We start from the raw sequence: 17,708 nt of genomic DNA on the forward strand, positions 1-17,708 counted from the left end.
TGTCTACGCCTCCGCCTTGTGGTTGGATTTTTGTTGAAATAGTTTTTTGGGGTCCCCGGCTAGTGAGACTCTTGGGAAGGCGTAGAACGTTGTAATGTTGAGAACACTAATTAATATTTGACGAACTTATTAGCTTTCTTTTGTTTTATGCGAATTCTTTTTTGGGTTGAGACTTTTTGTAAAAAAGTCACAAAAACTTTCGTAGAATAAATAAAAGTCGGATTTATGGATTTAATGTGGCCCGAGATTCAGTTGTCGATTCGTTTGGTGGAGCGCGGTGTAATGTGGCTGACTAAAACAACTAAAGATTCGAAAACTCAAAAATAAATGCAACTGCCGAACTAGTGCTATAATTGCTACTGACTGCTGTATGACGACCGCGAGGTGGTCTAATTAATTTTGGTCGGACGGGGGACTGAACGCCGTTCGCCGCTGCCTGCGACGTTCTGTAGGGCCCCCTGCACGGAGCGATTTGTGCTCGTTTTACATTAGAATTAATGTAAAATCCTTGGTTCGGTGACAATACTAACTAATTAAAGGGTAAACTTTTGGAATACGCAAAAAAAAAATTACTGAATGGGCCTATTGGGGGTAGGTTTTGTTTAAGTTTGTTATTATGTCCAGTTTAAATGTGGTTACTAATTCATCGAAAGAAACAATATTTCAGGAAACCAACAAATTTATTTTTAATAGTACAAAATTGCTGCTAAAAATGAACTTATTCTAATTTTTTTTGTTTTTTTTTTTAATATAAAACCAAACCAAAAAGTGTTTAGATTTTAAAATTTTTAAAATGAAACTAAAAAATGTTCAGGTTTTTTGAAATTTTATATCGGCAGATTGTGTGACCTTTTTTTTTTAGAAAAAAGGTCTGTGGAGCTTGCAACCCTGGGCCTGACCATAGGTTAATCGGGCCCTGGATATTTTAGCATTTTTTTTTTGTTTAATTGTTGGCTGCAAATATTCTGAAACGTGACAAAACAATTCTATTTGTCTTCATCAAAAAGGTGCTAAAAAGTACCTACAGAATTATTTTTCTTGCTGTATATGTATTTAAATAAATTCCGAAAGTGCTCATAAAATGAATTAACTTGGTTTTATTTAATGGCAAAGTTGCTTTAAAAATTATTGATCGATATATTGGAATCTGTTTCAATAAACACATGCCTATATTTTTGTGCATTTTTTTAAGGTAAATAAAGCCACTTCCTTATTACTCTTTTTTAAAAATATTTTTACAATATTTTTTATAACGAATGACAAATTTTGTGAAGTAATGCTACTTACATTTTGTAAGATTAACCTGATACATCATAAAAAGTTTACTAAATATATGTCCCTGCTTTTCTAAATCTGCCTCTGTTACTTGTGTATGTATCCAAAATGGCCGAGACCCAATAATGAATTTCACTCAATATCTTTGCAGTTAGAAGTTATTTTTTAAAAAGACTGAAAATATATTGAAGAAAACTGTAAATAAATAGAAATACAGAATTTTAATATATCTTACATAGCACAGTGCCATGCAGCCAGACCAGTCAGCATCTAAAGTCAGTGTTTTAACTTTAACATCAAGAAACTTCCAGAAAGCAATTTTCAAGATTTCTAACAGACTTGTGTAGTCAGTCATTGAATTTCATTGCACCATAACCCCATAAATTCATAACCCCGTAGCCTGTTACTTGAACAATTTTGATGAAACTCATGATCACTGATTGTATAGGAAGGGAGGTACTATTACATTTTTTTAGTATAGATACAAAGAAAAAAACCTGGGATGACTTCGTAAAACAAATGTGTTTTCCTAAGATCACGTATATACAGGACCTTGCATGCTGGGTTAAGGCTTTACAACAGGAATGCAGACTCAATTTCTCAGTTTCATGGTTATAGAGTTATGGGGTTATTGGGTTATGAAAGCCTGCCAACTTAGTCGTATAGTTTCGGACACCTGGTGTATGAGATTCATGTTTCCACGGTTATGTAATCTTTGCACACTCCGGGTTACAGGGTTATGGGATTAGGGCAGCCTGCCAACCCAGTCTTGTAGTTTTGGACCCCTGATCTATGGGAATTTTTCACAGAGTATCATGGTTTTTAAACTCATAAATCCCAGGTTATCGGTTTATGGGTTTATGGGGTTATAGGATTATGGTGCAATGAGATCCTAATTTCAAATGTTTTTCCATTCACTAACTATTTCAGTCAGTTTGAAATTTTGAAAATTGCTTTCTAGAGGAGTATCTTCAGGGTATGGTCAAAACACAAACTGATCAGGATTATGTCTTATGTCAACTTCAAACACATTATCTCGGAGAGATTACTTGTGGGAACTTGACGTGGTATACTTTTATAATTAGAAAATGTAGAGAAAAATACTTCTTCATAAATTATTAACAACGTACTTGGTGCAAAAAAAAACATATAATATTGTGAAAACGTGAAATGAAACAGAGCCCTCTACAAATTACTTAAAAAATTTGAATTTCTCTTCCCAAAATATCTTTGGTTACAAATTCTATGTCAATATTTGAGGTTCCTTAAAAGTCATTTAAGAACATTAAAAATAAAAATTTGACACCCTGCATCTTTATTATCATCTTTTACCCTATGAGAAGTTAAGGTGAATCAATTTATTTTGATCAAAATAAATAGTCCCAAGGTATGGCCAACTCTTTAGCAAACACTATATTATCATAAATATTTTTAGATTGCTATTCGTGCAGATCAAGAAGTATATACTTGGGGAGCAAGTCCTCAAGAAGTACGTATATTTCAGTCAAAAAATAATCAGAAACAGAATGGCCTTTCCATAAAATCTCCTGATTCATGGAAAGCAAGTGTCCATATTTATTCTGGGGTGCACAAGAAACCCATTGAACATGTTGCTGTAGGTTATAGACATTCTGCTATTTTACACAACGGAAAAATTTTATGGGGAAAAAACAAAGACGATGAACTTAGTCCCCCTAAATTGAGAGATCAGGACAACATGAATAATATGTTTAATCAACGATTCTTGCATGTTTCTTGTGGTCTAGATTACACAATGGCCATTGACCATACAGGGAAGCTATTAGCCTGGGGAAGTCCTTCTATGGCACAGGTTAGTTTTTAACTTAGTACCTATATTGCCTATGATAGTTTATACATGGTATGACCCATTGAGATTCTCTAATTTTTTTTATTAAAAACTTATTACACAGTTTTAATCAATATAATAATTTAAAACCCCTCTCAAATTTTATTATAATTTATAATGCAAAATATATTTTTTTTATAGGCATGTAAAATTATCATTTTTAATCAGCAATTTTTTCTTAAATAAAAATAATAAAAAATAATTTTGCCTAACAAAAAATCTGAGATTTTTAGTTGGGAAAACTATTCTTATAAAAAATAACTCTTGACCGATCCTTTTGGCACAAGGGTTTATTTCATATACTTTGGGGTCGTCCATTAATCACGTGAGGTTTTTAGGCCACTTTTTTACACCCTCCCTCCCCCCTGGTGATATGTGGTGAGGTTGTAACCTATCTAACATCAAGTGTATTTTTTTTGTTAAAAAAAAAACTTCAATATTTTCAGAACATTTTTTACGAAAATCATTAAAAAAAACAGCAGCGGTTGTCAGCCAGGGTGGGCGGGGTGACGGACGATCTTACAAAGATCGACCATGTCAATAGCACGTACGTTACTTATCGTGATGTCAAATCGTAGCTCACAACAAGGCATTCTCGGGCATGGTTGTGCGAAAATATACACGTGATATGAAGCGACAACCCCCTCCCCCATTGTGAGCAATAATGATGTTATCCAAAGCTCCCCCCTCCCCTATTTAGACCTCATGTGATTAATGGATGACCCCTTTTAATATCTTTTCATGGGTGACAAAATGCCCAAATAAGGAAAAAGTTAAAACTACCACAGCAAAATGTCTATTTATCGACACCTTTTTTTATGAGTTTTACTTTCATGCAATTTGTTCTCAAATTTTTCATAAGAAATACATCTCTTATCAAAAAAAAGAGGTATAGGTCCCAACTCTGTTTTTTCTTGTGTGTAACACTATATTTTTACATAATCCGATACAATGTTTTCTCAGGATCATATTTGTATATTTTGATAGGTTTATCTGTAGATAATGTTAAGAAGATAGAAAGAGATTAAGAACCCTAAGAATTAAATGTTCGAACAAGCTGTAATTTTGACAATAACAGTTAATAATTTCTGACAACCTTAGTATAAACGTATTTTACATTAGTATCTTCATTTTACAAGTATTTCAGATAATAATTTGATAACTATTTTAAAAATAATTAAATATATCTGTAATCCTCTCGCAGTAATATTTTGCTTAGTGCAATGAGCAAATGCATTTAAATTTTTATCTAAAATCTTATGGCCCATTACTTGCAACTTTCTTATAGTATCGATGAAAAATTTGAAACATGCTCTTTTTGTTTAGCATACAATGTGGCATTCCTAGGGAAAAGAAAATAGTGAGGTTATTTGCAAAAAGTTACTATAATAAAATATTTATAGATTTATACATTCTGAAAAATAAAGTTTTCTCAAAATATGTTAAAAACTCTAGAGCAAGTTTGAAAAAAATTACATTTTATTAACTGATTAAATGTGGAAATCTGCTGAATAGATAATACAAATATGTCAAACTAGAAATTCAAGCCGTTAGATAGTTTGGAGCTTCAATCATTTTTAAGCCATTACCAAACTAAAATAACTCATAAAATATAATATATACACATTTCCCGTTTTGTAAAAGAGTTCATAGGATTTTTGTCCTGGAATAAATAGAATAAAAACAATTATTGGAATAGAAATTTTACACTTATTTGATTATTTAAATCGCATTTCTAATAATAAAATCCTTTTTTGGTATAATCATTAAATTTACTGAACTGCTTGGTAAGTTAAAAAATAATACAGAAATGTCAAATTCATTAAATAAAATGGAAGTGATCATTTTTCTTAAAAGTAGCAGAGTTACAAGCTGTTATCGAATTTCCAAAATACCCAATAGCGTTAAATTGTATTCATAAAGATAGTGACTATTGATATCAACACTACTGGTGTCATGTATTTATTTTTATATTCAGCAGATTCATTAAACAGATCATAGCCTATCATCATTATGTCAGTGTATTCAGAAAAATTCAGAAAACGTGTTATTTTGTTCAAATTAGAATATCATGTATCTCGAAAACGAAGAGTTTCAAAACATTCCTTAATAACCCCATATAATAATTTTTTTAGTCGATTGATACTGATATTTAACAAAAAATTACATACAATTCTACCCCTTATCATTTTTGTCCTTATTGCTTAGAAAAAAATTATAAAGATCCAATATTTTTAAAAATTTTAAAGTTATTTCAAAGAATATACGAATGAATATATAAACAAAAATTAATATTGAATTTTAGGGGTATAAAACAATTTGTAGTTTTAATTGGAACATCCTGTACATTTGTGTTTTATTGTAATCCTACTGCTTTTCTGACTACCATATATGCCATATTTTTGTTTTATTTTTTTTTTTTAGTTTATTTACTGACCTGCACAATAGATATACTCAAGATTGAATAGATTACTCAAGAAAAAAATTATAAAAGGTGTTCCATAATACTTTCACCCTGTTCTAGACAATGGAGCACTCCAATGTATTCAAAAGGAATTTTTTTAATGCCTTATGTTATCTCATCTCATTGATAGTACAACTTGCTCAATATTTATTCCTTTAGGTTATATAAATTATTAAATTGTCTTTATTTTATAAATTGCCCTTTTATAAAGAAACTTAGTTAAAAGAATATCCTGTGTCTAGAAACAGACTAGACTATTATAAAATATATTTTTAATCAATAAGTTAAAGATGATATTTATTAAATTTAATAGTAAAAAAGTCTAAACAAACACTGGTTCTATAGCAATCTTGTCTTTGTTCATTCAGTAAATAAACCAAAATATTGTGCGAAGTGACAAAGCAAATACCAGATGTCCCGAAATTAATGCAACAAAATTTGATCACAGATTCTTAAGACAATTAGGAGACCCATATTTTTTATATCTGCCCAGTGGTCTTCTCTTTCAGAGTTACAGCCCCCTGAAATCCGCCCTTAAGAATAGTCTTTTTTTATATCTTGAACCCTGTTGTACGAGAATTACTAAATTTGGTACATAGGGGTTTTATGACATGTGGAATCTGATATTGTTACGTTTTTGGGTGGGGGACGCCCTTAAAATATTTTTTCATTGGTCCCCTTGTCTTTGGAACACAAAAAAATTATTCCACGCATTAGAAAGCCACTGAATTTAGAAACTTTTTTGTCTTTTGATATTCTTGTAAAACGCAATGTTTTTGAGAAAACTGACAAAATGTGATCGAACATATCATGATTTGTATGACATTCTACGTGTTAACCGTAGATTGCTGCTGTTCGCAATTAAAAAACAAATTTATTTATCACTTATCATTAATCAGTTGTCAGATTATAATCTTTTCTGTATTTGTCAAAAAAGTGGAGAGATTTTCCTCAACGTACTCAATGCAGGAAGACTTCGTTTGCTAACACCCTATCAAGAAGGAAATATCTTGAATTTAATTGAAGAAAATTCATGGGCAATATCGATTCCCGATTAACTGTTGGGTTAGAATTGTTGGGTGGCATTGCTCATTGGTCTAAATACAGACATTTTCATTATGTATTAAATAATCCGCATAAAAAAAGTTTTAAATTGTTTTTGTGAAGTTTTTATTAACAATTCGACTCTTAAAATTAAAAATTAGAATTTGATACGAATCACGATAGGCATTCGATCACATTTTACCTTTTTTCTCGAAAACATTGTGTTTTACAAAAAAATATCAAGCGACAAAAAAATTTCTAAATTCAATGGCTTTCTAGAGGATTAATAATTTTTAAGAATTTCAAATATGCAATGAAATTTTTTTGACTTCAAAGACAAGGGGGAGCCCACGAAAAAGTGTCTTAAGCGAGTTGCCAAAAAGCGTAGCACAATCAGATTCCACATGTCATAAAATTCCTATGTACCTAATTTAGTGATTCTGTACAACAGGACTCTGAGATAAAAAAAGACTATTCTTAGGGGCAGATTTCAAGGACCTGTAACTCCAAAAGAGAGGTCCACTTGGCAAAAATAAAAAATATGGATCCCCTAAATTGGTCTTAAGAATCTGTGACCAAATTTTGTTGCATAAATTTCGGGACACCCTGTATATGACATGTATATATCGTAATCAGAAAAATAGGAGAATTCCAAAAAACAACCAACAACAAGGGTGTTTGTTTGAGACTACAAAAATATTTCCTAAAACTTCAGTCTATTCTATTTTCCCATAATAGACAGTAGGGAAAGATAAGATGGGTAGAATGTTATGTGAATACCCCTGTTCATTTGTTGAATATAGTTGTTATATTTTTACAGACTGTCCTAGGAAGACCTTTAGAAGAGGACAATAGAAAACTGGAAGGAAAAGTTCTCGTGTTTAAAAATACAAGAAGAGTCATTAAATTTCCAAATGCACTTCAAGGAAATTCTGATAATTTTCCGATAGAAGTACCCGGGTTGCCATCAATGGCAATTACTTTCAACCCAACTGACCAGAAACTCTTGTTCTCAAAAAACTACATCCCATATTCTATACGTGCACTTGAAAATAATCAAGTTTTGTTTGAAGAAACACACTTAACTAAAAGCACTCCATTTTCTGATCATATATATGACTGCCCTAAGTTAAAATATGGGCAAAAAACGTTGCATTACATTTTGCAAACGTATTTTGGATTTTATGATACAGACAATATTCTGTCAAGATGCCTTGAAGTCCATAATTACCAGGCTGCTGCAAAAATCGCTATGCTTGATGGCCATTTTAGTGATAGTCTAGGTTTTCAGTTAATTGCTTTTAAGAAGCATATTGACACATTAAATTTAAACCTAAATTCTGCTTGTGTCAAAAAAAGCTTTTCAGAATTAAAAGAAAAGGATGAAGGGTATGTTGAACTTATCGTCAGAAATATACAAGATGATTTAAATGAAAAAAATTTAATACATTCTAATTCTGGAGATAAAATGTGCAACTCTCCAGCACACCTATTAAGTTCTAGTTCTTCTCTTGATAGTATACGACAATGGGGTGATGATATAGAGCACCAAGGAGGCTGTGAAAGTCCATGTGAAATGTCAGATATGGGTGATATTCGTCAAAATATAACCCAGTATGTGCAATCTTTGAAAAATAACGAAAACTCCCCACCTATTTTAAGTGTTTCTAAAATGATATCTGACATTGATAATGATGAAACAACAAAGATAAAGGATGAAAATGTGCATTTACAAATCAAAGATAAATCTGCCAAAGAAGTAATTGACGCAGCATCATCTGTGATTGAGTTTTATATTAAGAAAATTTACGTTTCTGAGAATCATATTTTAATGCAGAATGTCTTATTGAAATGTATTGAATTTTGGTTATCTAACAATCTCCCAGTTCCTGTATTAGAAAACGTATTGCTTAAAAATATGGATAAATATTTTTACCCACTTTCTATTCTATTATTTTGTAAAAATTTCGGAAATAACCTTGACGATGAATTAATTAAGGATGATTCCAACATGAAACCCACTTCTTCTGGTTTTCTAAAGGAATTTTCAACCAAGTTTTGCCTTCAGCTTTGTTCCATGGTATTGGAAAATGTTAACAAATCATAACATTATTTTTGTAGTTGTGAGCAGAATTTTTCCTTTGTGTTGTAATACCTTGCTTTTCATTTGCTAGTCGATAATAAATAGATCTCGTTTTTTTATATATTTTTTTATAGTTGCATTTATTTTTAATTTTAATTTTAAGTTTTGACTGCAGCATAAATATAACCAATAGGGAAGTCATAGGTATGTTAACATTTTTGTGTCTCTAGTTACAATTCACATCTCTATGAATGACTAAAAAATAAACTTATAATCTTTGATCCCTAGTGCAATATCATTGGCCTAATTACAAACATATTCTATTTTATTTGTTGTGATATTGACATAAATGCACATATTTATTGTTTTAGTAGGTTTCAGATAAAATAATTTATGAATATTCTAATTGCTGAGATAGACCGAGAGCCAAAGACAAAAAAATTGTTTGAATTTACTAAGCCTAGTTTTTTTATTGTTGATTACAGTAGTTGTGTACACAAGCATACTGTGGTCAGTCAAGCGAAACTGAGAATAGGTGTCTCAGGTACACTATCAAATGAATTTACTAAGGCTGAAAATGATTAAACAAATTCTATATTGCATATATATATAAATAATAAGCTCTGTCCCCACATTCAGTCAGCTGAATGTGGGGACAGAGCTAGTCAATCAGCCTCAAAGTATGTATGTACAAAAAATAAATAATGTGGAATTCGTTTACTATACTCCAAAACTTTTGTGCGGGTATTAATTGTTATATTAACCATAAACAAAATGGTCAGTCAACGATTTTGTGGGACAACGACGTTCAGTCAGCGAAAAAGAAATAAAAATTTTGGATCATCGGCGTTGCGTTTTCGCTAACTGACAGGCGTTGTCCCACAAAATTGTTGATTGACCATTTTGTTTATAGTTAATATAACAATTAATACCAGCACAAAATTTTGGAGTATAGTAAACAAATTGCACCTTTTTTATTTTTTGTACATACATTCCCACATTTAGCTGACTGATATAACTTTTATTTATATACAATATAGAATTTATATAACGTTTTTCTGCCTTAGTAAATTCATTTGCTGCTCAAATGTAGGTTAAAAAAAACTGTCTTGAGTGTGATACTGCTGTTTTTTATTAATGCAATACACGGCCAACTAGTACTCATTCTGAAGATGTATCGAATTTGATGAAACTTGGTGGTAAGATGTTTTAAGGGATGCTGAATGAGAATACCTAATCTGTTTTTTGGAAAAAAAAAAATCGCTAATACCAATTAGCTGTTTTGACATCAAAAAAACGTGTCCTAGTTGGCTGTCAATTGCATTAATAAAAACAGCTGCATTACAGTAAGATAGTTTTTTATCCTACATTCTAAAAAAAAAAATTGAAATTGGTCAAAAAACAAAAAAGCGCAACGCCCTGTACCTGAGACACCTGTTCTCAGTTTTGCTTGACTGACCACATTATGTTTGTGTTCACAATTACTGTAAACAACTAAAAAAAAACTAGGCTTAGTAAATTCAAACAATTTTTTTGCGACTGACTCTTGGACTATTCGATGCTTAAAAATTTGTATACATTTTAGATATGAGGTTATGAATTGAAAAAGACAATGTGAATACCACTTATACATAATTTTAAGTTATCTTGTCAAGAATAATTGAATAAAAAAAGGAACACTGATATTTTTTTCTATGTATTTCAAGGTCTATTTATCCCCATATTGTCATTCATATAGATATTAATGTATAATAGTCAGATTTTATCTCAATGCACAAATATACATAATCAATAATTATTTAGTGAGTGTTTAACATAAAACTTCTGATATTATAATATAATTTATTGTAAAAGTACAATCGTCACATTTTTCATATTTAAAAAAAAAACTAGAAAATTCAATCGTACATTATATAAAAGGTGATTAATACTATCGTGATTGTATTTCTTGCAAGCTGCAAACAGATTGATGGTAGACCATGTGCAAAAAATTTATATTGTGATTCAACTGATAAAAATTTCAAAAACTGGGTATTAGCGGAGTTACATAAATTTTTTTAAATAAATATCTCGCCATAATTATTTCCATGGAGAAATTTCTTTCAAATTCAGTACTCTTTTTATTCATAACAAAAACACCTACAAAAAAAGTTCTTAAATTGCTATTGCCATAAAAAGTGTAAGGGATAACGTCACTCTAGAGCAGGGGTCGGCAACTGGCGGACCGCGGTCCAGGTCCGGACCGCGGAAGGTAAAATACTGGACCGCCAAAAATTTTTTGAAAGTATAAAATTATTTAAATAAATTATTTAAAAAATGTTTTTTTATGTTTGAGTGCCAACCTTATAATTTTTTCTAGTATTTTACAATTGTGTGAGTGTTTTGAGTTCTTAATGGTTAGTAAGCAGATAAAATTTGAGTCCAAATTAAAATAAAAAATTTGTAAGAAATATGAATTTTTTTTCTGGACCTCGTTAAAAATTTTCAAACGTATCCGGACCCCATCTAAAATTACTTGCCAACCCTTGCGCTAGAAGTTGGAAAAAAAGACGATTTTCGGAAATTTTCATGAAAAAATTGATACAAGATATAGTGTTAGGAACAAAAAGGCTTTATTATACGTTTTCTAGTAACATTGTGAATATTTTGAAAAAATTTGATTCAAAATGGCGGCTGTAGATCATCGAAAGCAATGTCACCTTTTATTCAGGGGGCTGTATGACCGGAAACGTTTCTTATTAACAGTTGCTCTTGGAAAAAAACGAAAATTTTCTGATATAGGTATACTAAAAACTAGGGAACATCATAGTGAAATTAAAAAATAATAACTGTTGACTTAGTGAACATTCAAATAAAATTATCAAGAAAAAAAACTGGATTGAATAATGAAAACTGTTAATCAATTGAAAAACCCCTATGATGTTCCCTAAATTATGTTATTGTGTACAAAATTTCAAGTCGATTCATTGAAAACTTTTTTAGTTATGTTTCTGGTCAGTTAAAAAAATAGTTTCTCGAAAAATACTTTTAAAGTTTTTGTTGCCATTCAGCATAAGAAATTCACAATCATCATCATCATATAATTGGCCTATATTGATATTGTCATCTTTTTTTCGGCTTGATCAATTTGGCCTCATCTATATCACACTAATAACAGATTTTGCAATCAGAACAACTGAAAAACGTAAATTGTGCAGGGTCTTTATTGATTAGAAAATTGACCATAACTTATTTTCTTGAATTTTTTCAGAGTACCTAAACTAGTACATATAAGAAAATTGTAGAAAAAGGTTGTTCCAAACCTTTTTTTATTTATATAATACTTTGCGACCATTCATATATCGATAAACTATTTTTATTACTTATGTTAAACTTCACAATTTTTTAAATTAATTAATGTAAGTAAAGGCAGTTTGACAGATTTTCATATTTACAATAATTATATAAAACATCATTTTTGTTCATGATCAAGTCCTGCTTCATTTGTTCCTGCTTTATTTATTGTTTTTTTTTCCTAAAAAATGGTTAATGTTGCTGACTAGAAGCAAAAAGACGTTTTTGTAAGATGATATTTCTTAATGATTTTTAATGTCGAGTCATTTAATTTTTTGAAAAACTGCAAATAAGAGTTAAGTACCTGTGATGAATTATCTAGTTGAGAAGGCCCATTTTTATTATAAGTGTAGTTTTTTATCAGTAATAAACGACTCAAGTTTAAAAAAAATAATAGTCCACTGATAAAGTTATAGCAAAACATTAAAAAAAGAAGCCTTAAGGTTATGTAACTCCTTTAAAGATAATGAAGCTTACCAGCAATTAGGCCATGCTTGGCCCTTTTTGCCTGCTAACTTACGCTACCCTCCACCTTAACAATTACAAACATCCATGGTACGACAGGAAAATTCCTTCGAATTTTCCTGCCGCGTGCGGGATTCGAACCCACTACGGTTTTGCCGCATAGCCCTGGCTCGCCTCTGTAGGCAAGCCTTGGCCGCCTCGGCTACCGCCGTGCCTATGTAACTCCTTTAGTATTAAGCTTTTGAATATGTCGTAAGAACCTGTATCATTTTCATTAGTAGAATTAATTTAGTTCTCAGTTTTTGAACACCTTGTATATGTATGTGTAATGAGAAACTTGCGTTACTTTTACAAAAAAAAAGTTAAATTTTTGACAAATTAATGATATCAAAATAATTATTAAACTAATGCCAACTGCTTAGAATATAAAAGCAGCTTTAGAAATTTGAAATAAACATTTTATTTCAGTTTTTCCATATTTTGCAATGCTATTTAATGTATACATATAAAATTGTGGAAAAAGGTTACCTATTTAAAAAAAAATTTTTCGAATTACCAGAAGTTTTCTGTGGAACACCATAAATCATTTTATTTTAAAAAAAAGGTGGGTATTAACAACTATAAAATTTGATGCAATTAAGAACTATTTTTATAAATGAACTATTTCCTTTCCTCTAAAGTTTAATATCTTGTTATGAAAGAGATCGCAAATAGAGTTTAAGTAAATCCATAGAATAGTGTGTTAAATCCAATAGGGAAAAATAGCCCTCTATTGATGTTCTAGTATAAATCACATTTAGGAAATAATAATTGGCAGTAGTTGCATAATATGAACTGAATACAAAATTGTATTGAAATAGTTCTAATGGAATAAATTAGGAAATTTTGGACTAAAATTGGTTAAGTATCTTCAACACTACCTGGCACAAACTTTCACCAACATTCAAAAAATTTTTTTTCATTTTTGTATATATATTCCATTTTGTTATTTATTCAGACATTAAAAAAATATATGCAGCTATAAAGTGCCATGTTTAATTTTAAAAGTAAAAAAGTAGTTATAACTTCTTTTAAAGACTTTTTTTGAGTTGTACCTGTTTTATTACATTTTTGTTACGTTATGTATTGGGATAATTGTATTTTTAAAAATAAAATTGAATTTACTTGAAATGTTTATTTTTGCAAAAAAATTTTTATTTAGTCATTAAAAGAAAACAATCAGTCACAAGCAAATCTAACCTGTATTTTTTGTAATGTTATGATTACATATTATTCATATTTTAATATTCCCCAGATTACTTATACAAGTTAGTTTTGCTTTTAAATAGAAAAAAAAATATATGATTACATTGAAAAATCTAGTTCGGAGTCGTCGAGGTATGGCAAGTCGATATCTATAACTTCATTGGCAGGTTCCTCCTCAAGCTGAAAATCAGGCATTTCTATATGTGGTAGTTCAAAAAATATTGGATTAATTTCTATTGGTGCAGGTTCTGGTGAAGGAGGTGGTGTATCTTCTACATTACAATAGTTGCGAAGAATTTGAATAAGGTCATCTGAGCTGAGACGCGACTTTGGCCAAATGTCTTCATAGGACTCTGTTTAATAAACATAGTACATTAACTTATTTGTCAAACAACCTTATATACATTGCATCAGACAACTATTTTTCACAAACAGCATTGAGATAATCATTTAAACCGAGTTTCCTCATATTATAGATTTTTATAAATTTTGTATACAAATGAAAAGCAAAAATCAAGCCAATTTCAAATAATTAAGAAATACCAATAATTTCAGTTTTTAAAGACTATCAAAAATTGATTAAAAAAATTTGTCATTGCACACATTTTGTTTCAATATTCCCGAGAATATTCCTTTGTTTTATAAAATATTTCAACTGTTATCTATATGTCGTAGGTATGTTCTCCTTGTCAAGATCCTTTTTCGGTCCCTCCTGTATTCTATCAATGCTTTTCCCGAGGGATTGATAAAAAATATATCTTACTAAAATCATCATCAAATGAAATTGTATGCTAAAGAAATAATCCATAGGTTAGGCCAGGATCAAATAGAATTATATAAAACAAAAATAAAAAATCAAATTCTAACGCATACCCTACCTACTGGACGAGATTATTAAATTCACATAAAATATATATATATATATATTTTTAATAGAGATAACTGGAGAAAGCCCAAAGACCATTCAACTGAAATAGATCACATTTTAAAGATTGCTTTTTGAACTTTTTGAAAAATGAAATCAGTGGATATATAAATATTAATAGTAACTAGTTATAATATTATATAAAATACATTTTCAGAGAAAATTAAATTTTGAAATGACAATATTATCTTGGCTTAATTGTATGTTGATCTTTGTCTAAAATGTGATGTTTAGCTGTTAGAATCAAGACTACAACACTTTCTTTTGAAATTTTAAAATATTTTTCAATATTTGTTAATCATTATTCATTATTTTTTTATAATTATTAATGATTAACTTATCTAAGAAATTACTTCTTTATCATAGTATTACTGCACTGGTTATCCGACCATTACTGGCTCTATTAGTTTTTTGGTTACACATTTTGATTTTGGCTATTTTTTGTTGTGATTTTTGAAATATTTTTTGTGATAGAATCTGAAAATGTTTAGTTCCTTTTTTACGTTATAAAGTTTTTTTTTATCTACACTTTTATTTTAAGTTACCAAATATAAAACCATTTATATACTATAAAAAAACAATATATTATAAATATAAACAACTTTTATAACTAATAAACTATTTTTATTTTAAAACCGTTTTGCTGCAAATTCTAAGAATATTTTTAGCCCCCCCAACTTTACATTCTGGTTATGCCACTGCTACCATGTCCCCCTTCATAGTTCTATTCATATTTATGTTTGATTTAAAGTCGTTCAGCTGCACAAACATCTGTAGTGACAGTCAAGTTCCACTTATACTGGGAGTCCCAGAATATGTGTGCAATTAAAAAAACTAATATTCAGGAGTATCCTTTAAGGACCTGTATCTCCGTAGGGGTCCTCTAGGGAAAATTTTTATAGAAACTTGTTATGTTATTTTAACGTCCCATGTGCCCACATATTCTAGGACAACCAGTATGTGACAAAAACTGTTCAAAATTTGAAGTGAATTATTCTTCAATAGGTTTGATTTTTATCGTTAACGTCTAGTATTATCATTATTTGACTTTTAAACTAAATATTGTTCTTCAATAAGTTTGATTTTTATCGTTAACGTCTAGTATTATCATTATTTGACTTTTAAACTAAATATTGAAAATATTTTTTTAAAATCGAGTGGTAGAGAAATAGGTAGTAGAGAAATGTGCAAGACCAGATTTCAACCAGCTCGTTTAGAATCGGGCAACCAGCTTCAAATTTCCCTTTCTTTTTATTTAATTATGGTCAGGTATCTTTCGTTTATTTGAAAGCCCAGTAGTACAAGTTCCAGTTTTTGGTCACTTTATACAAATTCCTTCTTTTAATTTTTAACCAAATGGTTGAAAAATAAACACTTTTTCGACCAACTGATTTTATATGGATTTTCAATAATTCATTTAGGTAGTAGGCATTCGTTTTTAATTTATTGAAATGTATACTTTTGGTTGAGGAATATCTCCTAAAAACTAATCAAAATAATGGCAACAGTTACGAAAAATAAACAGAAATGGCGTTCATTTATGCATTCCAGATATTCTCCAAAAAAAAAAAAAACTTTTGTAATTTAATATTTAACCTTTAATTCTGGCTGAACAATTATTTTCAGTTTAAGATTATTTAATGCAATAGGTACCTAAGTAATCGAAAGCAAATATATATGATTGAAGTCAAGCATCAGTTGATTGAAAATAGATAAAAAATCAGTTTCCAATTATTTTTTCTTGTAAAAAAGAGATCAAAAAAACAATATTTTTGTATTTAGTGATTAATAGTGTATTAATTTAGACTGGAGCAAGTTAAAATAAAAATAATCTATAATAACTACAGCTACAACTACAGATTGATATTTATTTTATAATAGAGAGTATCATGATTTAATTTTGTGAATTTTAGGCAAATATTTGGAATGAATTTCAATGAGCTTAATACATTTAAATTTTAACTTGTAATTCTAATGGTTGGTTTATAAAAAAGTATTAGTCCTAACTTAGCCGTAACTTAACCTTAATCTTAGTCCTAAAAAGTTAAACGTACAGAATGTAATGTATCGGTTTATAAAAATCTTAACCTTGCCCTAGTCCTAAGGAGGTCTTAAGACATGACCTTGAAAGTTCGCATCTTTTAATTTTTCTAGGATTAAGACTAAGATCTGAGAAATGCGCATGCACAAGTATTGCATTTCGTAGCATAGTGGTCTCCTGTCTTTGCCTATGGTGGTCGCCATTACCATAGTAATAGGTTATATTTTTCTTTTCACTCACCAACAAAACAAATAAAATAACATTACCACAGAATTATAAACAAGTATTATCCTGTGATATTACTAGCCATGCGCGTAGTCGAATCGCTCATTGGTTAATCTTAATAAAATTAAGACCACACATCGTTTTTATAAACGTGTACCTATTCTTAGGACTAATACTAAGATTAGTGTAAAGGTTAATACTAAGACTAAGACTAAGTTAGGACTAATACTTTTTTATAAACCAACCATAAGCCTACACAAAAATTAGTTTAAACAGTTTGCTTACCTTTGACGTCCTTAAAAGAATATGTAAATTCTTCTGCACTGAGATCGTTGTTTAGTATAGGAGATAACTTTGGCTTTTCTACAGTAGTGCCCTTAATATTTAACTTGGATTTTTGCAGCTTTCCAGTGTCAGGTGTTTTGCTGTTCACAGATCTATCTATGAAAGGTTTTCTGACTAAAACGTTTCCAGGTTTTCTTACCATTGCACTCTCAGCATCTAAAACAATTGTGTTAAAAATCATATTTATTAATGCAATTTTAATTTACTTTCTGATGAATATAATCGAATGGAAGGAGAATGAAACATCGTAGAATATCTACATATACAAATTTCAATTTAATATATGTTAAACTTCGGTTACACTTCACTATCAAGCACACTTTTTATAAAAAGTAGTAAAAAAGTTTTAACGGTCAAACCAAAGGTTCCCCCAAAATTTTTATATTTGTTTTTTCT

The 17,708-nt window shown here is 29.8% G+C and overlaps 2 protein-coding genes across 3 annotated transcripts in view; one reads left to right on the plus strand and one right to left on the minus strand.

The window, feature by feature from the left end:
* LOC108912084 overlaps window positions 1-9,166 on the plus strand; it is a 31,821-nt gene extending 22,655 nt beyond the window's left edge. The window contains exons 11-12 of one of the 2 annotated variants that reach the window (XM_018717245.1): window positions 2,711-3,106; window positions 7,471-9,166. In XM_018717245.1, the coding sequence (XP_018572761.1) occupies window positions 2,711-3,106; window positions 7,471-8,757 (1,683 nt within the window). In that variant the 3' untranslated portion in view covers window positions 8,758-9,166. The remainder of the gene's footprint in view (window positions 1-2,710; window positions 3,107-7,470) is intronic. The other variant, XM_018717246.1, reaches the window with a different exon arrangement.
* Window positions 9,167-13,690: 4,524 nt separating this feature from the next.
* LOC108912083 lies at window positions 13,691-17,702 on the minus strand. The gene is made up of 3 exons (XM_018717244.1): window positions 17,519-17,702; window positions 17,253-17,468; window positions 13,691-14,129 (listed from the first exon to the last, which is right to left on the minus strand). The coding sequence occupies exons 1-3, from the start codon at window positions 17,556-17,558 to the stop codon at window positions 13,876-13,878; spliced, it is 510 nt and encodes a 169-aa protein (XP_018572760.1). The 5' UTR covers window positions 17,559-17,702; the 3' UTR covers window positions 13,691-13,875.
* Window positions 17,703-17,708: the final 6 nt, after the last annotated feature.

This window comes from Anoplophora glabripennis, unplaced genomic scaffold (genome assembly GCF_000390285.2).
Source record: "Anoplophora glabripennis isolate ALB-LARVAE unplaced genomic scaffold, Agla_2.0 scaffold825, whole genome shotgun sequence".
Classification (NCBI taxonomy): domain Eukaryota; kingdom Metazoa; phylum Arthropoda; class Insecta; order Coleoptera; family Cerambycidae; genus Anoplophora; species Anoplophora glabripennis.